This window comes from Elaeis guineensis, chromosome 12, assembly GCF_000442705.2.
Source record: "Elaeis guineensis isolate ETL-2024a chromosome 12, EG11, whole genome shotgun sequence".
NCBI lineage: Eukaryota > Viridiplantae > Streptophyta > Magnoliopsida > Arecales > Arecaceae > Elaeis > Elaeis guineensis.
The window spans coordinates 86,010,149-86,035,404 of record NC_026004.2 but is presented as its reverse complement, the minus strand read 5'-3'; the positions used below and the strand labels follow the sequence as shown (position 1 = coordinate 86,035,404).

The following is a 25,256-nucleotide window of genomic DNA, read 5'->3' as shown; positions in this document are numbered from 1 at the left end:
AGCCAGTCGTGGATTATCATGAATGGTATCGAGGAGTTGTTACTATTTTTTCCCATGGAATAGGAGAGCTTGGCAGAGCTGGGAAAATGCTCTCGTTTAGAAATAGGATTCTATGAAATGCCCTTTTTATTTTTTTTTTCCCTTCTAATATACAAAAATGCCTGCATGCATGGGAAGCATTCCGCAACGTCATTCGTCTATGTGAATAGAAATCCCACGTATCCATGCGGTATAAATTGAGGTGAGGAGTCCGCACGGGATGGCAAACGCAGTTCCTAGAAGCTGCGTGACGGGCGGTCCAAAGCCAGTAGAAAAATTATATAGAAATAGAAAGTATCGCCGGCCACAGGTAACGGAGTCATTCTCCGACCGTCCACTATAAATAACCCCCAATTATCCTCAAGAAGATCACTTCACTCTATTTTTTCAGATTAGGGTTTTGGAGAGAGAGTAGCTCGGATGTCGGTGAGTACTCATCAGCTTTGGATTTCTTCTTTCTTTCTTTCTTTCTTTCTATATGGTTTGGGCTTTTTGACTTAATGTTTGGATTCTGTGGCAGTAGAATCTGCTGCTGATGTTTCGGTTTCAGGAGATTTTTGTTCCATTTATTGGGATTCTTTTTAATCAAGAAAATTGGGAGTCAGCTTCTTGGATCTGTTGGATTTTATTGTGATTTCTGAGCTGCCTAGTAGCTAGCCTTGATTTGATCTATCAACAGAAGAAATGATAGTAGCATTAGCAATCATTCTTATGGTGAAGAATAGAGAGAATCAATTTAATTGCTGATGAATGGTAATCGATTTTGCTACTGATCTACTAAAAGGGATGAAAAAATTCTGATTGCAGACAAGGACTGTGAAAGTCAGCAATGTTTCCCTCAATGCATCTGAGCAGCATGTCGAGGGGTACTTTTCCATTTCTGGAGATATCGAATATGTCGAGATGCGCAGGTTGTGCTTCCGATTTATCATTATAGCTAATTTAATTCTGATGCCATTAGGGTTTTTTCACCCAAACTTTAGTCTCCCTCTCTCTCGACAGTGCGGATGAATGCTCACAAATTGCATACGTCACCTTCAAAGATTCCCAGGGAGCAGAGAATGCACTACTTCTATCGGTGAATTAACTTCCCAAGACTACATTGTTTTCATTTCCTTACATGCCATTCATTTGCTTAGATCCATGTTTTCTCCCTTATATGCTTACCTTTTCGTCGACTTTTTTCTTGGATCTGAATTCATTATGTATTAGCAGCTGCTACATTGCTTTACATATTGGAGGCTTCTCATACATTGAGGACAGTCTGGGGTGTTTTTCCAAATACTTGAATTTGCTTTGCCATGAAAACAAGAGGGTTTTCTCGATCATTCTTTGGGGGAAAAACGCAAGATATACATTAAGCAATATACAGAATTTTTTGAAGTAGTCAATCAGCATATATGCTTGTGTTGCTCAAAGAACAAAGATATTGATGTTGATATGATATTTGTGATAATTTGTTTCTGTTCTAAAATATCATTTTTATTAGTGGTACAGGACGCAAAAATAGATGGTCAATCTGTCGTCATTACAGCAGCCACAGATTACGAATTACCTCCTGCTGCTTCAGATCCACAAGAGGTAAACTGCATGATTTTTGTTCATAAAACCTGTTTTCCCATAATCCCATGCTTACAGCTTCTTAACATGTTTAACAAAATCCTTTTTTCAAATTCTCAGTCCGCTGGTGGTTCCCGATCTGCTTTTGAAAAGGCTGTAGGTGTTTTGAAACATACTGCAAAGAAAACAAAAGATTTTGGCATGAAACACCGACCCGAATTCACATTCGACGCTAAGGTTCCGATATTTGGCGGGAAAGGTAATGTGGGCGTGGAAAAGAGAGTCTAGTTCTCTGGGCAAAGGTCCAAGACTGCAAAATCTGCTTCCAGTTAGCGTTCTTCCAAGCCTGCATCTGCCCAAGGATTGATTCCCCAATGCTTAGATTTTCTGTAGGAAATATATATTGTCTTGTTACATGATTTCCTTGCTGTTGTGATAAATGTAGAATAAAAACATATTATACCTTAATATTTGTTTGCAAGTGTAATTGACCACATATGCATGGGAGTTTTGGGTCTGTGCTTTATCTACCAACCAACACGCTACTTTCTTAGTTGCTGTTCATATCATGCCCCCGATCCGAGGGTTGTGACAATCGTCATATATTTATGGAAAACTCTTCCCACAAACATATAAGGCACCTTAAATAGATATCAATGCAACATAGTAAAATTAAAATTAATTAAAATTTAAATTTAAATTTATTAACCACTCTAAATGGTATCCAAATTCAAATGTCTTACGTCAAAGAAATTTTCACCAAAAAAAATAAAGAAATAGAAGACCTTTGGCAGAGGATCACTTCCAAGCTTTAGATATTGGCTATACCCTCACCGGTAGAAGACCTTCGGGATAGCTGGTGCGAACAACTGCCTCCAAGAATTTTTAAGAAAGCCTGGGATGTCATCGGTGCTCCTACCTGCTGGCTGATTTGGAAAGAAACAAATAGAGGGCTCTTCTAATTCAAAGCTCTAACAGCAGCCACACTTATCAGAGAATGTACCAAATGTTACAAAGCTGGATGGCAGTTATTGAGGATAAGTCTAAGCTAAGCATCCAAAAAATTATCCAACAACTTATGTAAGTTCAGACTCAAAGGATCCTCATATCCTATAAACACTCTTCAACTCTTCGCTAGGAATGCCTTCTCTTTTTCCTATCTTTGGTTGACCTAGTTCAACCAATCTCCTCAATGCTGCTTGGTAACCTCTATTTTTGAATAAATATATTGGGTGGTAACACCTCCTATTTATTAAAAAAAATAAAAATAAAAACAGATCTACGTTCAACAAAATTGATAGTACCAAATCTCACCTCTAAAACTCTCTCCTAAACAATGCCTACATTCGTAATTAGGTATCTGAATTTGAAAAATAAAAAAGAAAGATGATAAACTTGATAGCCCAATGAGTTATGAATATTTTAACTACATATTTCAGATATATTTATAAAATATATTGTTCAAAAATAAATGCCATGAATATCATAAGAACATATATTCCATGCTAATTAATGCAAATCAAAATTTTTAAATACTCATATATGTATATAATTATAAATCTAATTCAAAATAAAAACACATATAACTCAATAGCTTTAACTATGACCACCCTTATATTCTGTGGTAGGGTTAGAATATAAACAGTGAGCTCAATCAGAGTGTCAATGTATAACCCTCATTAGCAGGGTCTAAAATATCAATGCATAACCTCCATTGGTAGGATCGAGAGTACTAACGTCACTATAAAAAAATAGATTATTAGCGATGGCTAATTGCCATCACTAATAGTGGAATTACCGTCGCTAATACTATTAGCGATGGACTCCCGTCGCTAAAATTTCATCAAAAATAACATCGTCGCTAATTATCTTTATTAGCGACGGTAAATTTTTTATTGCTAATAAAGATAATTAGCAACAATATTAGAGACAACAAAGCCATCACTAATAATTTATTTTTTTTATTAATTAAAATTTAAAACTTTTAGTGACAGAATATCGTCGCTAACGCTGTCGCTAATAGTTTTTTAATTTTTTTAAAAAAATTATTAATGACGGTATTTGCGTTGCTAATACCATCGCTAATAATTTTTTATTTTTAAAAATTTATAATTAAATATTTTAAAATATATTTTAATCATAGTAACAAGTAATAATATTTTTTAAAATTTATTACAAATAAAATAATTATTATTTACCATAATCATGAATATAAAATTAATTATATTATGTTAAAAATATAAATTATATAATTTTATAAATTTATATTGCTTTACAGATATCAAAATTACATACATATCCAAAATAAAAAAATCATATGAGATCCTCCTCCTCGTCCTTCTCATCCTCTTCCTACTCTTGTACATCCTCTCTAGCAGTTAGTAGATGAGAGCCGGATGTCCCAACATCTTGTAACAAAGAAAAATAAAATATTATTAATAAATTTCGATACGAAAGTGTATATATTGATATGGAGATGTATATTTTAATATACTATTTCGATTCTTGAACAGATTATTCTTACATATTTCATTCGATAATACGGAGCTATAGACACCTCGATCCATCAATTGGATGGTTAGATTGAATTTTTGTCTCCTAAATCCCCTTCTCGGACTCAAGCATAAATATGTGAAGGTTTTAAATATAAAAATTTAAAATAAGTAAAGTTATAGCTAGACTTACCTGCTATGATGGCTGTGACAACAAGCTCAGCGAAGATCGAGAAAGAAGTGTCCCAAGCTTGACGTAAGTGATCGCACATATGTGGATCTTGAAGAATCTTAATGACTGTATCACAGACGGTGTCTCGGAAGCTTTGAGGTCGCTAGCTCCAAATCCTTTGCACAACCTCTTCCACATGTGCATCACCCTACGTCTGGATCATTGAGGCCTAAGAGGAGGACGTCGAAGAGTATCAAGCTACTGGAGGATCGAAACAATGGCTAAATCCTATGATCCGGCTCCCTCCGATGGCCCTAAGCCATCTCTCGAGATCAAGGAAGGGCTGAGAGGATAGATCCTCACCATGCTGTGATACAAAATACTCCGTGTAATCCATCTATACAGTTTAGAAATTCATTAGTGCATACATATTAGTATATATAAAAATTTAATAAATAATATTTTAAGTTTGTTATAGTGATCTGTCATGATCTAGAATCTATGTAATCATCAATCCTCCTAGACTGATGTGTGGCCTCCCATATCTGTAGCTATCCTGATGTACGATCCAGCTACCGTATCTATAATAAATAAATAATAAAATTAAATTAATTAAAACATACATATGATCAATTCAATATGAAATTAATTTAAATATAAAATTTTTATCAATCTATCGGTCACAACATGTGTGCCAATAGAGCCACCAGTGTACTTGATCGGATGCTGCTGGACAGACCAATTCTGTCATGCCCTCTGCCACCTATCAGAGTACTCCTCAATACTCCACTGGTCACAGAGGGCCTTCCATATGTCCATCCGCATCTAATGATCCGTGTGAGACTTCCAATCTAATGCTGACTTGAAACTGGAGTGCTCTATGGCAGACTGCCAAAGGTTGTAAGCCCATCTCCGAACCTCCGCATGGTCACCTCCTCGAAGGTCCGAGGGTCAACCTCTTTATCTTGAGGAGTCTTGAATCGATAGCACCCCTGCAAGTAGAAGTAACTGTGTATTAATAAATAGAATACAAACCTATCATAAATTTAAAAGTTAAGCATCTTTGACTTACTAAGAACATCTCTCAAGCTACATCACGAGTCCTCGATGGCCAATTGGAGAACTCGTTCACTGGCCCTGGCATCAATCATCGGATGATCCCAGTAATCACATCAGGGATCTTAGGCTCTGTAAATATACTGTAAAATTGATTTTGAACAATAAATATTAGTCTCTAAAATGGCTAAATTTTAAACATATTCAGTGAAGTATAGTACTTGCGAGCAGCTCTGAATATAGACAAGCTCTCGATCCTTCGATCGAGTCGGAGGTGCCGCAAGCTAGGTAGGTCCTCTACCACGCCACTGACTTTGAGAGTCGGATGCTGCTCCATGTGAGTGTGGGGTCACTGGTGACCCCACACCATCCGATTCTGAGGATCTATAGCTTTTCACTCTTCAAAGACCTTCCCTTCAAACTCAACTAATCTCCCACTACCACTATTGTGGATAAACTAATTTTTCAAGAATATGGCAATCTGACTCACAATCACATTGTGATCTTGTCGAAAGTAGCAGTTTCCCATTGATTCTTTTGGATACCCTATAAAATGAGCTATTATAGATCTATTCTCTAATTTATTAGCCATTTATCTTATGACATAGATCGAACATCCCCAAGTCTTAAGATAACTTAAACTCGAACATAGATCGGACAATCACAAATATATAAGACATCTTAAATAGATATCAATGCAACATAGTGGAATTAAAAATACTAAAAATTAAAATTTAAATGTATTAACCAATCTAAATGGTATCCAAATTCAAATGTCTTACGTCGAAGAAAGTTTCACTAAAATAAACAAAGAAATAGAAGACCTTTGGCAGAGGATCCAAGCTTTAGATATTGGCTATACCCTCACTGGTAGAAGACCTTCAGGATAGCTGGCGCGAACAACTGCCTCCAAGAATTTCTAAGAAAGCCTGGGATGTCATCGGTGCTACTACCTACTGGCTGATTTGGAAAGAAAGAAATAGAGAGCTCTTCTAATTCAAAGCTCTAACAGCAGCCATACTTTATCAGAGAATGTACCAAACGTTACAAAGCTGGATGGCAGTTATTGAGGATAAGTCTAAGCTAAGCATCCAAAAAATTATCTAGCAACTTATGTAAGTTCAGACTCAAAGGATCCTCATATCCTATAAACACTCTTCAACTCTTCGCCAGGAATGCCTTCTCTTTTTCCTATCTTTGGTTGACCTAGTTCAACCAATCCCTCAATCCTACCTGGTAACCTCTATTTTCTGAATAAATATATTGGGTGGTAACACCTCCTATTTATCAAAAAAATAAATAAATAAAAATAGATCTAAGTTCAACAAAATTGATGATGCCAAATCTCACCTCTAAAATACTTTCCCAAACAATGCCCATATTAGTAATTAAGTATCTGAATTTAAAAAATAAAAAAGAAAGATGATAAACTTAATAGCCCAGTGAGTAATGAATATTTCAACTAGACATGTTAGATATATTTATAAAATATATTATCCAAAAATAAATACCATGAATATCATAAGAATATATATTTCATGCTAATTAATGCAAATCAAATCTTTTCAAATACTTATATATATATATAATTATAAATTCAATTCAAAATAAAAACACATATAACTCGATAGCCTTAACTATGACCACCTTTATATCCTATGATAGGGTTAGAACAGAAACAGTGAGCTCAATTGGGGTGCCAATGTATAACCTTCATTGGCAGGGTCCAAAGTATCAATGCATAACTTTCATTGATAGGATCGAGAGTACTAACGTCACTATAAGAAAATAGATTTTTAGTGACAGCTAATTACTGTCACTAATACTATTAGCGACAGACTTCTATCGTTAAAATTTTATCAAAAATAATGTCATTGCTAATTACCATTATTAGCGATAGTAAATTTTTCATCGCTAATAAGGATAATTAGTGATGGTATTAGAGACAACAAAATCATCACTAATAATTTAATTTTTTATTAATTAAAATGTAAAAAATAATTAGCGATGGTAATATTATCACTAATACCATCACCAATAATTTTTTAATTTTTTTAAAAACCATTAGCGACGGCATTTGCGTCACTAATACCAAGGCTAATAGTTTTTTATTTTTTAAAAAAATTCATAATTAAATATTTTAAAATATATGTTAATTACTGTAATAAGTAATAATATTTTTTTAAAATTTATTATAAATAAAATAATAATTATTTACTATAATCATAAATATAAAATTAATTATATTATGCTAAAAATATAAATTATATAATTTTATAAATTTATACTGCTTTACAAGTATCAAAATTACATACATATTTAAAAAAAAAAATTATGTGAGATCCTCCTCGTTATCCTCCTCCTACTCCTGTACGTCCTCTCACTGTAACAAAATAGATTATTAGCGATGAAAAGTTTTTATCGCTAATAAATAATTTTTGTTGCTAATACATATTAGCGATGAAATTTTGGTCTCTAAGTTTTTATCATAAATAGTTCCATCATTGATAATATTTTATAATAAAAAAATATTTTATTGCTAATAAAAGATATTTATGATGAATATTTTTATCATTAAAAAAAAATTGGATGAAAAAATTTAATCTTAAAAAAGATATTTATGATGAAAAAAACATCAGTGATAAATAAAAAATTAATAGTGATGAAATTATTTTCGTCACTATTATTTTCAAAAGTTTTAGTGATGAAAAATTTACATCGAAAAAAATATTTTTTACACTGAAAATAATTCATCACCATTAATTTAATAAAAAATAAATAAAATTAAATAATATTAGTGATGAAAACTTTTGTTGCAAATAAGGTAATTTTTTATGGAAATTTTATCACTAATAATTATTTATGATGAAAAAATATTCATCACTATTAATTATATATTTATTGATAAATTAAGTTGTGTTAGTAAAATATTTTTGATGATAAATATTTTATCAAAAATAATTCCATCGCTAATAATTTAGTCATATTTTTTTTAAAAAATTATAAATATATATTTTAAATTTATATATATAATATTTTTTTATAAATTAAAAAATTAAAATAAAAAATTTATATAATAAAATGATAAATAAATTTTATTATTTTATTATATTATATTAAAATTATAAGATATTTGAAATAAAAAAATATATTAATAAGCTGTCAAATATCAGCATCTAAAGAACGAGCTGGTGACGGAGAGCGCTCGATGGAGCTCGAACTGGTGATGGAGCTCGGATTAGCCTACTGCTGCCTTATCAACTGCATCGTCTGCTCCATCTATATCATCCGCTCCATCATCTGGATTTGAAAGTGCTGATAGTCATCGATGCATGCAGCCAACTCCTGAGCTCGCTGTCGATCCTCAATAGCCTGTCTCTGTACCTGTGTCAGCTTAGTCTGGCATGCAGAATGGATCTCAGCCCTAGATGATCGTGAGGATGAGGGAGCAGTGATCCCATATCCTAGACCCCTAATATAATAGGATCTTGTACGGAGCACCCAATCACAGATCTCATCATCTGTGGGTGCAGTCGAGCCCTCAGGGATAGGCTGGGATCTTATGTCGGTCATACGATCTTGAAAATAAAAATTAAAGTTATTTTAATTTTTTAATAAAAATAAAATTATGAATGAAAAAATAATTAAAAAAACTTATAAAAAGTTCCTAGCTCCCCATCTTCCACTCCTCTGATCGTCGCTGGTGGGTCCACTAGTAGATAACGATCCTATCAGGAAGCTCGCCACTCTCAGTATCTCTCTATAATTTAAAAGTTAATTAAAAAATTTTTAAATAATTAGAAAAATATATCCTAGTTAGAAATTTAAAAAATACATACCATGTGCTCCATGCGGTGAGCAAATGATCTCGAACCCCCACAATGCGGCATAATCTGTCTCGCTTGGTTCACCGCATTTTGGACACATCATCTCTGTAAAATTAGCAGTAAAATTAGTAGATAATAAATTTAATTTAAGAATAAATTATTAAGTCATTAAAGTCTAAAAATAAAATTTAGATGTGTAACCTGATATGTCGAATCCTCGTAACGCCAGCATATGGTAGTCCAATCATCGATGGTGATGCTGTCATAGGGCTACAACCGTGCTGCCTCCTGCCCATGAGCCTACACCATCCGATACCAATGCTAATGCATGTGATGGCGATAATCCCTGAAATGCAAGGATAGATAGATGTCGACCACTCACCTCACACGATCATCCTCAAAATCGATGATGTCAAATACATCTTGCGAATAACAAATATTAAAAGAATAATATGTAAATAAATATTCATAATATAATTTATTTTACCTATAAATAGGTGTAGAAAATCTCTCTCTGAGCTGAGACAACATGACGCCAATCGAAGAGCGTCACAGGGGCATAGCTATGGCATATGATGCCCAGCTCGATCTATCATGGCTCACACCATTCCCTAATGGGTCCGGTGTAGCCGGCTGGTATCTTAATCTAGAGATGCTGTCCCGAGTGCTCACATCTCCAACGCTCTAAAGTGAGGTTTTTCGATAGACCTCACCCTTGCCTGACCACCGATGGAGACTGACCTGAAACAATAATAAATAAATTATTAGTATGATCCAAATTAAAGAATCAAATTTTATTATATATAAAGTATAATAATTAATACCACTGAGACCAGCCTCATTGGGACTCACCTCACTGAGACCTGCCTCACTTATACTTGGCTCACTGAGACCTACTAGTGCAGGATTCTCTGACACTGGAGCCAATGAGGCAATGGAGATTGGTGAAGGCACCTCAACCTCTGAGCTATCTGCAGGTAACTGAGAACGCGATCATTATCGTCTGTCTCCTGGTGCCATATCTACAAGAATTAAGATGTAAATAAATATAATATTAAATATTAATAATAGAAATCAAATAATATTCTAATGAATACAATTGTATCGCATACCATTATTGCAATACAAAATTGAATGAAGAATAAAGATCTACTCATCAATATTCATATTTTTCTCGATGTGTAAATCTTCGTCCGAATCACAGTAATCGATATATGTATCATCTTCTATCTCATCATCATTTATGAACTGATCGTCACCCTCCGACTCATCCAGATTAAATACAAAATCAGCTTCAACTTCATTGGATGGAAGATCAGCCCTATTCAAAGGTGCCGTTACAAGTTCTTCATCAACCAAAAACTCGACTAATGTTTGTTCTTCTTGCTAAAAAGCTTTCTCTCCATATAAATCCAAAATTTCATCCATCTCTAATCGAGTTGGTATGTCATATACGTCTCTAGATGTTATTTTTTGTACAATATACCAATTACCTCGATACTTTAGATCCTTTAAATATATTACTTGTTTCGCTTAAGTTGTTAATATATACAGCTTATTTTGGTACCATATTTGTGCAAGATTTACACTGATAAATTATGAATCGATATGAATCCTGATCTTTTTTATTACTAATATACTACCATTCATACTGAAACAAAAATATAGAATTACTGGATCCATACTTCAGTTCTATGATATCTATCAGTACACCATAATAATCAATCTCTTCTTCTCCTTCATATCTTGTTGTAGCAATTCCACTATTCTGGGTCCATCATTGCATCTCAAGCTCTCTTATGTGAAATCTCATTCCTCCAATGATACAAGATGTGTAGTGATTAACCCTTCGATCGGGATCACATGCTAAATCGTGCAACTCATCAGTTGCACCTGCTTCTTTATTGAAATACTGATGTTTCATTTGCATCATAAGATAAAAAATTATATTGGTTGAAATAATAATATTTATAAGTAAATAAATAACGTATCACTAATGCAACTTACAAGATCACCAAAATATTTTGCAAATTTTTTTCTATGTCGATCATCGACATCTGTATTATTCTCTCTACATAGTATACTCTTATGTTCACTACAAGAAGTTACAATTTTTAATTTTATACTGACATAAAAAGTTTTTTTGATCATGAAACAATATCATAAGATGATACTTACTCAATAAAATCTTTAATTTATTCATAATTATTTAGAATATAAAAATATACTTTGGATAGCTCATTCACATCCATAAATTCATATTTTCTTGCACCAATAGGTCGAACCGTTTGTTTAAATATAGACAATGTCGGCTCATTATCACTCCATTCACGGTCTATATTACAATCTGCATGATTGAATCTTATTTTGATATCATCAAGATACATCGAGCAGAATGTGAGATACTCGGTAGCTATATATGCTTCTGCTATAAATCTTTCAGGCCTTGCTTTATTACTCACATACTTTTTTAAGGTGCACAAGAATCTGCATACAAAAATAAATTTAAATTTTAAAAATATATTTATATCTTATAATTGATATGACAAAATATGTATAACTTCTTTATCTTTCAATAGGATACATCCATCGATAATGTATCGGTCCAGCTAAAAGAGCTTCTTTTGGAAGATGGATAGCCAAATGCACCATAACATCAAAAAATGATGGTGGAAAAATTTTTTCTAACTTACAAAGAATGACTATGATATCCTTCTCTGATTTTTCAAGTAAGTTAATCTTTAATTTTTAGCAACATAGTTCTCGAAAGAACACTCCCAACTCAATCAATGCAGTTTGAACATCACCATCCAAATAGCCATGTATGACCATAAGAAGCAAACATTGCATCATCACATGAGAGTCATAACTTTTAATGTCAGAGATATTACCGTTGTTGTTCTCAACACACCACGATACGTTTGAAGCGTATGCATTAGGAAACTTTACGATTTTGAACCATCCACAAAAAATTTTTTTTTCTCTTCAAACAGCAAATAACATGCAGATGGCATAAAAAATCTCTCACCTCGATGAACTAAATGCAACTCCGATCGAATTTCTATTTCCTACAAATCAAGATGAGCTTTTATACCATCTTTTATTTTTTTTGAAATATTTAATACAGTACCGATGATATTATCATAAATATTTTTTTCAATATGCATTACATCCAGATTATGATGAAGTAGTAGCTACTTCCAATATAGTAGTTCGAAAAAGATGCTTCACTTCGTCTAATTCAGCTCAGCTTCAGTATGCTTTCGCTTGCGAGTATCTGATGTTTTTTTCAAATCAAAAATTTTCAATGACTTCAAATTGTTCTAAAATTTTTGCTCCACTTAACTCCTTGGGTGGCGGACGTCGATCGGACTTACCATCAAAGAATTAGTTATAATGGATCCTCCAAGAATGATTAGTAGGAAGAAATCGTCGATGGCCCATGAAACATATTTTTCATCCGTGCTTTAAATGTAAGGAGGATGCATCCCTATTGCATATTGGACATGCCAGATATTCTTTAGTGCTCCATCCAGATAAGTTTCTATATGTTGAAAAATCATTTATGGTCCATAAAATCAAAGCATGCAACTTAAAATTACTTCAACTCACAGAATCATATGTCTGTACCCCATTTTTTCATAACTCCTTCAGATCATCAATTAAAGATTGTAGATATATATCATTTTCATTACCTGATGCTTTCAGACCCAAAATCAACAGTGACATAAAAATAAATGATTCTTTCATGCACTTTCAAGATGACACATTATATACAACTAGCATCATAGGCCACATGCTATAAAAGGTACTCATATTGCCAAAAAGATTAAATCCATCTATCGCTAGATCAAGCTTGATATTACATGGGTCACTTATAAAGTGCAGATGCTTTGCATCGAAGTCTTTCCATACTAAAGAGTCGGTCAGGTGGCTAAGTATGTTCTCCTCCAAAATCTACTGCTCATAATGCCATCTCATTTTTTCAGCTTTTCTTGTGGACATATACAACCTTTGAAGTCTTGGAATCATTGAAAAATATCTCAAAATCTTTTGAAATATCTTCTTTCCTTTCCTATTATCGATTTTGTATCTAGGCTCACCGCAATTCGGACATTCAGTTGCTTGTTCGTTATCTTTATAAAATAATATACAGTCATTTTTGCAGGCATGTATAGGAGTATAGCCAAGTCTCATTTTTCGCATATATATTTTTGCTTCAGAATATGATTTGAACAGTCTCTCTCTATCGGACAGAGCTATTTTAATCAATGTTAAAATTTGATCAAATGACTTCTAACTCCATCGGTTCACGATTTTGATATGAAGTAATTTTATCAAGAACTCTAACTTGAAAAATTTTATATAATTTGGATAAAGTGGCTCTCGTGCATCTCTTACAAGCTTTGCAAACTATTCAGAGGTCTTTTCTACCTCAAACTAGATATTATGTTCATGATCAGAATTGCTTTCAGATGCAGCAGTATTCATGCGTATATTCGAACAAGCACTTTGATGTAAATTATCTAACAATTCTCCTATACCACTATATTCGATAGGTCCATCAGCATCACTATCATCTTCAGTATCATCATCGTCGTGCACCACCTCATTCGGATCACCCTCTCCATGCCATATCCAACAAGTATACTTCTTATCCATACCATATTGTAGCAAATGCTCCTCAACAAGTATTATGTGATGATATACCATATTAACACATCTCTTATATGGATACTTTATCCGACTAGCACTGTCAGCCTTATTCCTTGCAAAGTCAATGAAATCTCAAACTTCTTTTCGATATTCAGATAAAAAAATATCTCTAGCATTCATCCAACTTTTGTTGATATTTATCTAATAATAAACACAAAATCATTAACAAACAAAAAAAGTTTCGTGGTATTCAGGATCCCGATCCAAATTTTGGACTGAATCGCATTCTGAATTCCAGCCAAAATTCTGATCCGGATCTAGATATGTAGACCGAACATGCAAAATAATACATATTAAAAAAGACATGCAGACTGAACATCAATATAGAAAATGTGTGGCCCTATCTCTTTATAAAGTAAAAATATATGATCCTATCCTTTTCAAATCATTACTAGCTGGTGTGGCCCTATCCCTTTCAGAAAAGTAATAATCTCATTATTGTTATTAGTGGATAATTCATCTCATTTTTGTGAAAATTTTGGTAGCATCTCTTCATGGTTCTCCAAGTATATGATGTAGATATGGTACCCATGTACCCTATCCACCATATACCCAGAGAACAATGGATAGATAACTATTGAATACCATATAATGAAATGAAATATCAACTATTAACAATAATAATATTATTACTTTTTTAAAAAATCTGAATACGGGACATCCAAGTTTCAATCTTGATGAAGATCGAAACTGGAACGGAAATCTACGGCTTAATATAATTTAAGTACCATCTTTGAACGTGCATTCGAAGATAAATTTTTAATTTATTAAAAAGAAATAACTTTGTATTGAAATTTTTTGATCATAAATTTCAATAAAGTTTTTTCTAAAATAGAAATATCTTTTTTATTTATAATTTTAGTAGCATACAAAATAGCACATAAAATAATTTAATTGTAACAAGTAACAGCAATGTGCATTGTGTTAGTGAAAAAATAATTAGTCAAATAATCAACTAACTTCAGTAGTAACACTAAAAATAATATGCAACAATTATAATAATTTCAGTATCATATTTCATCCTCATGAAGATCTGACCTGACCTGACCTGCCCCATCCCGATCCCACCTGCCCTAGCCTGGCCCGATGCGGACCGAACCAGATCGGACCCGACCCAACCCGCCCCAGCTCCACCCGACCTGACCCAGCTCCACCCGACTCGACCGAGCCCGACCTGACTCAACCCGACCCTCCCCATCTCGGCCTGAACCAGAACCGACCCAGCCCGGACCCTACCATCCCCGACCCACCCCATCTTGGCCCGACCTGTCCTAGCCCGACCTGACCCGGCTCCACCCGACTAGCCCCAACCCGACCCAACCCAACCTGCCCCATCCCAGCTCCACCATCCCCGGCCCCAGCCTGACCCGACCCGACCCTGCTCCACCCAACCCACACTAGCCCGATCGAACCAAGCCCGACCAGCCCCATCCAGAACTGACTCCCCCCAACCCAGGCCCGACCCACCCCAACCCACACGTGCCCGACCCGTAGGCCCCATGGCCCGCAGGCCATGCATGCCTTGCCCGCCATCCCCGGCACAGCCATGCCCCAGCTCGCCATTGCCGACTCCTGCTCTGGCTCGCCAGCCCCGGCCCCAGCCCCTCCTCGACCCACCGTCGCCAGCCTGATCGCAGGCCCCGACATAGCTGCGACTCGACCCCATCCCGACTCGCCGTCACCGGCTCTAGCTCCGGCATGCCGACCTCAGCCCCTCCCCGGCCCACCATCACCAGCCCCTGACCCGACCCCTCCCTGGCCCACTGTCGTCGGTCCAGCCCGCAGGCCCTGGCATGTAGCCCCTATGTGGCTGCAGCCCGCAAGCCCCATGTGGCCGCAGCCCGCCATCCTGGCCCAGGCGCACCATCCCCAGTACACCAATCGAGGCATGCCAGCCCCATGCCATTCCCCATCCCCATCCCCGACTCGAGCCCACCCCCAAAAAAAAATGAAGAGTCGACATCTCCAGCTTCGGCTCCAGCTCATCGGCCTCGGCCCCAACCCCTCCCCGACCCACCGTCACCGGCCTAGCCTGCAGGCTCGGCATGCAAGCCCCACATGGCCGTGGCCCACTGTCCCGACCCAAGTGCGCCATCCTTGGCATGCCGACCCTAGGCCGTTCCCCATCCCTGGCCCAAACCCACCCCCCCCCCCAAAAAAAAGATGAAGTTGACTCACCTCGACAGCGACGACGACGACGAAGGAAATCAGAACAGTGGAGGAAACCGGAGGCATGGCACGCAGGATGCCGGGGGGGAGGAAGCTCGCCAGAGGGAAAGAAGATGCTAGACTGCTGCGGGGGGGGGGGGGGGGACGAGGAAGCTTGTGGGAGGGGGAGAAGTAGTCGGACTGTCGTCGAGGGGGGACGAGGAAGCTCGCGGGAGGGGGAGAAGTAGTCGGACTGCCATCGGGGGGGGGACGAGGAAGAAAAATGGGTTTCTGTTGGAAGCTGATAGGACGCGGGGTATTAGCGATGCAACTTTTAGTCGCTAATAATAAATTTTCAACGCAAATAATCTTAATGACAAAAATATTTGCGACGAAACAAAAATTTTCATCGCTAATAATCTTATTAGCGATGAAAAAATTATTCGTCACTAATGGTTTCTGCCAAAAAAAATCCTGCTGAAAAAATTCACCCTATAAAAAAATATTATTTATGATGAAAATATATAATTTCATTGCAAATTACATAATTAGCAACAAAATTTTTTTTCATCGCTAATAATCAATAAAAAATAATTTCTCATTTGAAAAAGAATTTCTTCTGACCAAGTCTTGTTCCCCGTATTATTTTCTTCTATTCATTTTTCATTCATCTCTTAGCCATAATAATGCAATAATATATGTATATATGTGTGTATATATATATGTATATATATATATATATATATATGTGTGTGTGTGTGTGTGTGTGTATATGTATATATGTATATATATACACATATCTTTTTCAAAGTGATTTTAGGTTCAAAGTGATTTTACTAAAGAAAAAGGAGTAGCAGTTCTGACCGGATGTAGATTGGACCATGCAGGAAGCATGAACTCTGGTACCCAATAGGCTATCTTGGAAAAAACACAGAAAACTTAGCCAACGAGGCTTTATGCATCCCATTAACATGTTCAATACCATTTGCTTGTATGCAACGCACCCTACATAGATACTTAAAGAGGACAAAAAGTATAGAGGATAATTGAACAATACTATAACAAAATACATAAAAGAATCAAAATCTAATTGTCAACTTGTGAGTGTACTCCTCCACCTCCTGCATGTTGCCATCTCTGGGTCCGAGACAGACTTAGATTTACCATGATATATATATATAATAATGCAGACACCCAAGGGTGCAACTCTACCATCCTCTAGATTTACCATCATCTTTATTCTAGGACCACCCTTCGACCTTCCCATGCCCCAACATTTGCGACAACATAATTTTATAGGCCATGGCTTTTCACGTGCCTTTTATATACATATATCTTAATATTCTATATAACTTTATTTTGCACATATTATTTTTTAAAACTATCTTATAATTTTTTATAAATATAAAAAAAATTATTATAATAATATATATCCTTCAATATGAAAGCTTTTTTAAATTTTTAAAATTTTTAAAACATTAGTGATGAAATTTTCCATCGTTAAAAATCTTTTAACGACAGAAAGCTGCATATCCATCGCTAATAGTTTAATTTTTTAAATATTAGTGATAAAAAATTTACATCATAAATAATTGATGATTTATGATCATAAAATGATTTATCATCATAAATAGTTCATTATTTACGATGAATAGTTTCCATCATAAATTATTTTTTATTTTTAAATTTTTAAAGCATGCTTATTGATGTTAGAAAATATTTTTTTGTTGCTAATAATTGAACTATTAGTGACAGATATGCTTTTGTCACAAATAGTTTATAATTTATTTTAGTTTTTCATTTGATAATTATTTGTGACTAAAAAATTTTATCATAAATAGATGAGTATTGACAACGAAAAATCTGTTTCACTGCAAAAAAATATATTTTTACGACATAATATTTTAGTCGCTAATAATCTCTGACTTTTAAATTTTTAATATATTTAAATTTTTTCATGTATTAGCGATGAATAATTTTCATCGTAAATAATTTGCTAGTTGTGACAAAAATATTTTTTTCATCATCAATACTCTCATATTTGTGATGTAATATTTTAGTCACTAATAATCTGTAGCTTTTGAATTTTTAATATGTTTGAATTTTTTCATATATTAACGATGAAAAATATTTATCATAAATAATTCACTAGTTATGATGAAAATATAATTTTCATTATCAATACACCCATGTTTGTGATGTAATTTTTTTATCACAAATATTCTATAATTTTTAAGTTTTTAAATTTTTTTATTTTCCTTCAAATATTCATGATAAAAAATTTTCATCATAAATAATTAATATTTATGATGGAAAATCAATATTTATCACACATACTAATATTATTTATGATAAAAATATATTCATCATAAATATTTGAAAATATTAAATTAAAATAAATATTTTATTATTTATAATGATTATTTTTATCATAAATAATTTGTATTTACGATGATATTTTTTTCATCTCAAATATTGAGCTATTTATGATGAAATATTATTTACATCATAAATATTTAATTATTAGAAATAAAAATTATTTTTCATCATTAATATACTTATTTGCGAAGAAAATATTTTCATCGTAAATAAATTCATCATAAAAAATTACTTTTCTTGTAGTGTCTCTAGCAGTTGGTAGATGAGAGCTAGATGTCTCAGCATCCTGTGTCGAAAAAAAATAAAATATTATTAATAAGTTTTGATATGAAAATGTATATATCGATACAGAGATGTATATTTTGATATACTATTTTGATTCTTGAATAGATTATTCTTATACATTTCATTCGATGATACGGAATTATAGACACTCTTGATCCATCGATTGGATAGTTAGATTGAATTTTACCCCCTAAGTCCTCTTTTCGAACTTAAGCTTAAATATATGAAGCTTCTAAATTTAAAATTTTAAAAAAATAAAAAAAATTATACTTAGATTTATCTACGGTGATGGCTGTGATAATGAGCCCAGTTGATCGTGCATATGTGGATCCTAAAAAATTTCAATGACTGTATCTCAGACGGTATCTCGAAAGCTTTGAGGTCGCTGGCTCTAAAACCTCTGCATGACCTCCTCCACATGTGCATCACTCCATGTCTAGATCATCGAGATCTGAGAGGAGGACATCGAAGAGTATCGAACTGCTAGAGGGTCGAAGCTATGATCGAATCCTATGACCTGGCTCCTACTCACCCCTTCGATGGCCTTGAGCCATCCCTCGAGATCAAAGAGGGGCTGAGAGGATGGGTCCTCACTATGCCGTGACATGAGATACTCCACATGATCCATCTATACAGTTTAAAAATTTATTAGTACATACATATCAGTATATATAAAAAATTAATAAATAATATTTTAAGTTTATTGTCGTGATCTGTTGAGATCTAGAATCTAAGTAATCACTAGTCCTCCTACACTGGTATGTGGCCTCTCATATCTGCAGCTGTACTGGTGCACGATCCAGCTGCCATATCTATAATAAATAAATAATAAAATAAATTAATTAAAATATACATATGATCAATTCAATATGAAAATAATTTAAGTGTAGAATTTTTATCAATCTATCAACCACAATATGTATGCCAACAGAGCTGCTAGCATGCTTGATCGGATGCTACTGGGGGGACCGATTCTGTCATACCCTCTGCTACCTACCAGAGTACTCTCGATACTCCACTAGTCGCAGAGGGCCTCCCATATGTCCGTCTACATCTAGTGATCTATGTAAGACTTCCAGTCCGATGGTGATTCGGAACTAAAGTGCTCTATTGCAGATTGTCAAAGACTGTACAGCCCATCTTGGAACCTCCACGTAGCCACCTCCTCGAAGCTCCGATGGCCAGCCTCTTCATCTTGAGGAGTCTCGAATTGACAGCATTCCTACAAGTAGAAGCAATCATATATTAATAATAGAATACAAACCTACCATGAATTTAAAAATTAAACATCTTTGACTTACCAAGAACATCTTTTAAACTGCATCACGAGCCCCCGATGGCCAATTGGAGAACTCGTTCACTAGCTCTGACATCAATCATATATCGTATGATCCCGGTAACCATCCGAGGCACCCTAGCCTCTACAAATGTACTACAAAATTGATTTTAAACAATAAATATTAGTCTCTAAAGTGACTAAATTTTAAATATATTTAGTGAAGATATAGTACTTACGAGTGGCTCTAAATGTAGATGAACTCTCAATCCTTTGGTCGAGTCAGAGGTATCACGAGCCAGGTGAATCCTCTACCACGACGCTGACTCTGAGAGCCAGATATTGCTTCGTGTGAGTGTGGGGTCACTGGTGACCCCATGCCGTCCAAATCTAAGAGTATCAAGATATCATAAAGAATATTATATTAGATAATAAAAGATAAAATAATATAAAAAATTTAAAGTATTAGAGTTTATCGTATGATATGTTTGGCATAGAACCATGCGAGCTGGCTGTATAAGAGCTCTCTCCTCAAGAGCGCTCTCCTCGACTGTGACAGCTCTGATTTTTAAAAGATATGATCTATAATCTTTGAAAATAAAAATAAATATATTTATGAATTTAATTATAAAATTATGGGTGGCAATGCAAGATTTAAAATGACATATTTTATTGGCCAATAGTCCAATTATCTGTAACTAAGTTAATTGAAACTGAAAAACCATTGTCATTGATATGCCTCAAGTGTAAACCAGCACGGAGGGATATATTTTAATATACTATTTTGATTCTCAAATGAATTATTTTTACACATTTCATTCGATAATATGGAGCTATAAATACCTCCGGTCCATCCATCGGGTGGTTAGATTAAATTTTGATCCCCTTATACCCATCCCTTCCGCCTCAGGTCTAAATCGACACAAAGGAGTATATTTTGATATACTTTTCTGATCCTCGAATGGATTATTTCTATACATTCAATTCGATGACACGGATGTATCTACACCTTCATCCCATTCATCGAATAGGAAGATTGACTTTTGACCCTTAAATCTTCTTCTTCCGACTCAAGCATAACTATGTGAAGCTTCTAAATATAAAAATTTAAAATAAATAAAAGATTTATTAATATTATTTGATTTATTTGCTGTGATAGCTGTGACAACGAGCTCAACTGAATGAGTGACAAGTAATTAAAATATTAACCTTTACATGCGAACACCCTCAAGATAGGGAGCATAATATCCTGAAGGTTCAAAATTGATAGGAGGCCCTCCGTGTATAAGCAACGGTCCTAATTAAGTAACCACCATTCTATCCCTTATCTTAGACACCAATCGATCAACCAGTTCAAATTGGCTTGACCCAATTGGTTTATATCATCATGAATTACAAATCACGAACCAAATTCTTGTGCATTCATAATACAATCTTACTCCAAAAGTTTATAGTGATTCAAGGTGCTCACTACAAGTATCTATGAAAGATACGTGCATGACTATCATATAGTCCTTATGATTATCTCATAATCATTATGATTATCATATAATCTTTTATGTTTATACCATAATTTCTTATGATATTTGATCAATCTGTTTTTATCCTAAGACAACCTTACAATATAATGACACTCATTATGCTAGTCTTTATGATTATCTTATAATCATTATGATTATCATATAATTTTTTATATTTATACTATAATTTTTTATGATATTTGATCAATCTCTTTTCATCCTAGGACAACCTTACAACATAATGACACTCATTATATCAGGACAACCATATATCAGGATGAACTTAGATTGACTCAACTAATTTTATCTTATGTTCAATCAAATTACTCTAATTTGAATACATCTATACAATCATTGATCACATCAAGACAGATCTCTATTTATGAACAATATCTCATGCATGAACATATAACAAAGATAAATTCAGATCTATTAAAATTTATATCACATATAAATTAGATTTAGAATATAAGATGCATGAACATTAAGATAAAATTTAGATTTGAAAACTATGATTAAGTAAGACATCACATGACTTTCAATAATCATTAATTTCAAATTAACAATCATAAAAAATTAAATTTTTTTTATTTGAAAATAATTTTTAGATCTCAAAAATAATCATATGAACATAAATAAATCTGAATTTTAGATTCAAAAATGATTTTCAGACCTTGAGATCTATCACATAAATTTCAGTCATTCAGATTTTAGATTTGAAAATAGATTTTCAGACCATGAATTTCATCTATTTGATCATGAACATTCTTAATTTCATATCTAGAAATCAGATTTTCAGATCTAAAATCATCTTTATGATCAATTAAAATTTAGATTTTCAGATTTAAAAATAATTCTTAAATCTAAAATCTAGATCTCAACCTTGTATTAATGAGATTGCTCTAATACCACTATTGGATGTCGACATCATATGGTGATAGATATGTATGTAGAAATTTTAAAAATTTTATCTAATAGAGATTGCAGCGGAATAAAAATTTTAGATCTGAATCCTCAATATCATTCTAGAATAACTATTCAGTATAATATTTAACTATTATGTCAGGATAACCTTATATCAGAATGATTTTATGATTCAAATCCATTATTAGATCTAATCTAATTAGCATGCATAAAGAGATCATATCTCACATAAAACTAGGTATCATCATTAATTACAAAATTAAAGATCTAAAAGAAAATCTAAATTTCATACCTTTATGCAGGTGGATCTTCATCGCGATTTGATGGTCTGTGGATGTCTTCGAGGTCCCATCATAGCTGCACAAGTATCCTGCCTCTACAAGTATCCACCAAGGCTAATCTAATCAGGAGATCTTGATCTCACCGGGGTGCTAGCTCTCTTATAGAGATCACTCTCTGGATTATCAAATCGATTTGATCTTTTGATCTTCTTCTCAAGAGAATCAAATAGATATAAAAGAGGAGGAAGAAAACAGATCACATCTGATTTCTTTTTTTTCTCTTCTCGGGAGAAAATATGAAGATCTATAGAAGAAAATAAGAGATCTAATCTCTTTCTTTTTTTTGTCCAATCCTTGGACTAGATCTAGAAAAGAAAAAGGAGAATCATTTGTGTCCATCTAATGGATCAAGAAGAAGAAGAAAAAAAATCAGATCAAATCTGATTTTAATCATGTTCAAGTCTTGGACATCTTTGGAGGAGAGGGAGAAGGAGACTCGTCTATCTCATGAACCAAAAATAAATCAGATCAAATCTGATTTTAATATCCAACTCTTGGACATCTTTGGGAGAGAAGAAGAGGGAGACATATCCAACTCTTGGACAAGAGAAAGAGAAATAGAGTTACCTTCAACAAACAACAACTTGGTTGTGAGAAAAAATGAAGTAGAAGATGAGGCATCCCACCTTTTTCTCTACATTGAAAAGCCCCCATGCCAACCATGATCTCAATGCCCATAAGCCCTTGATTTCTCATGCCAATCCTCTCTCATTGGGGCATCCCTAGTTAATCTTATCTCCAGGTGGAGGCACCCCTGATCCCCTTTTTAAACCCTAAGGTAGTTAGGGTTTGTTAGAGTCCTCAAGAAGGACTTTACTCTCATGCCGCCCCTCCTCTTCTTATGCGCCACTTTATTTTTAGTGCCATAATATTCCATGCAAAAACTATTTTGGCATGGTCCTCTTAGTTGTAGATATGAGAGAGAGTCTCAGTCCAATGAGACTTTAGTTTTCTAATTCAATTTCAATCCGATTCGAATCTAATTTGAATCTAAATTAAGTCACACTCAATTAAAAATTAAGTTCAAATCCTATTTGAACTTGAAAACTAAATTAAACTAAATCTAATCAGATTAAATCTAACTTAATTCAACCCATATTTAATCAAATCAAATAATTAGCAACGTTTGCAATTAAGTCCTCCTATAACTTACTAACTCTTAGTAAGTCCTTCATGTAACTTTTACATATAAGTCCAATCATCAATCAAATTGATAATTAAAATTATTTATAATTTGTGATTCAAAATTATAATTCGATAATTCAATCAATCAAGATCTCTTTTATGTGTAATCCCATAGGTTCTATTCTGTCTAGTAGTGAGAAATATTTTGATCTCCATCAAAATATCATTGAAATTTTTTTAAATAGATTGAAATAATTCTAACTCACCTATTGAGAATTATTAACCATCAAAATAATTCTTGTTAGTCTCATAATCCACCAATGATGTCTAGCAGTATGTAGTTGTAATTTAGCAGAACAGAGGGATGAACCTCTAGATGTAGTTACTGTGTAATTTAGTTCCATCATGAGTTCTGACAAGATGGAGGTTATGAAAAATTCATCAAATCCCATCGTCTGTCATATGTAAGATTTATTTGATTTGAGTTCATTTGTGAAACTTAATGGAAACTTCATTCCATCATTCACATTATCTTGATCGAGATCTTTCCAACTTAATCTCATAAATTACATAAGACTACTCCTTAACTATTAAGATCGATAGATCTCATTTAGGTATACATCCTTTTTCTACAATGAACCTATTACAGCTAACATACACCTCAAATCTTCGTATGGCTAGGAGATCGAGTTAAGATACAGTCAAACTATAGTAATCTTATTGTGAATAGCCGAACATTATAGGTCTAAGAACTAGTCACACCACTACTACTTCGAGAATGTCACTGATAGTGAGTAGACATTCAAATGACTTCTCATGTTGGTCGTACTCAGTATTATTATTCTCTAACAACCACCTACACTCTCGTTCTAGTATCTTCATACTGTAGACTCGAGACTTGTCTATCTTAAGAGAAGAATCCATGCATCAATCTTATTGGATCAATCACCGTCCATGTGATGATCTTTCGATCGAGAGTAATTTAAGAATTAACCATCAATGATACATACCTCAAATTTTCAACTCTTGAGAATATATGTTATTATCTTATTAATTCTCTACATGATTCATGGATATATATACTACATGAATAAAATTTTCTACTCTAATTAATTTGATCAGGTACAAAAGTATGTCCTTGAAAGAAATAATGTATCGATTTGATTGGCTTCTAGGGCATACATCTAATACCTTGTGAAGGTATTGTTCCCCAACATCCGTTTAACTAAAAGAAAGTACTAAAGGTGATTTTGGAATGACCAAATGTTGAGAGCATTAAAGAGTTGTATGCAAACCAGCTTTCAGTGGAGATGCAGCTTCTACATCACATTCTAGGGTAGATCCTCTTTCCAAAGACTAGCAGGTTCGATTTTGTGTCGGAGAGAGACATTGTGAT

The 25,256-nt window shown here is 34.0% G+C and overlaps 1 protein-coding gene across 5 annotated transcripts in view; it reads left to right on the top strand.

Moving 5' to 3' along the window:
• The first annotated feature begins 323 nt into the window (after window positions 1-323).
• The window catches only part of LOC105061153 (binding partner of ACD11 1), a 53,148-nt gene continuing 28,215 nt past the window's right edge, over window positions 324-25,256 (top strand). Inside the window, exons 1-5 of one of the 5 annotated variants that reach the window (XM_073246937.1) lie at window positions 364-465; window positions 563-753; window positions 847-950; window positions 1,042-1,117; window positions 1,537-1,620. In XM_073246937.1, coding sequence (XP_073103038.1) covers window positions 724-753; window positions 847-950; window positions 1,042-1,117; window positions 1,537-1,620 — 294 coding nt within the window. In that variant the 5' untranslated portion in view covers window positions 364-465; window positions 563-723. The other 4 variants (XM_073246936.1, XM_073246938.1, XM_029260723.2 and 1 more) reach the window with 4 other exon arrangements.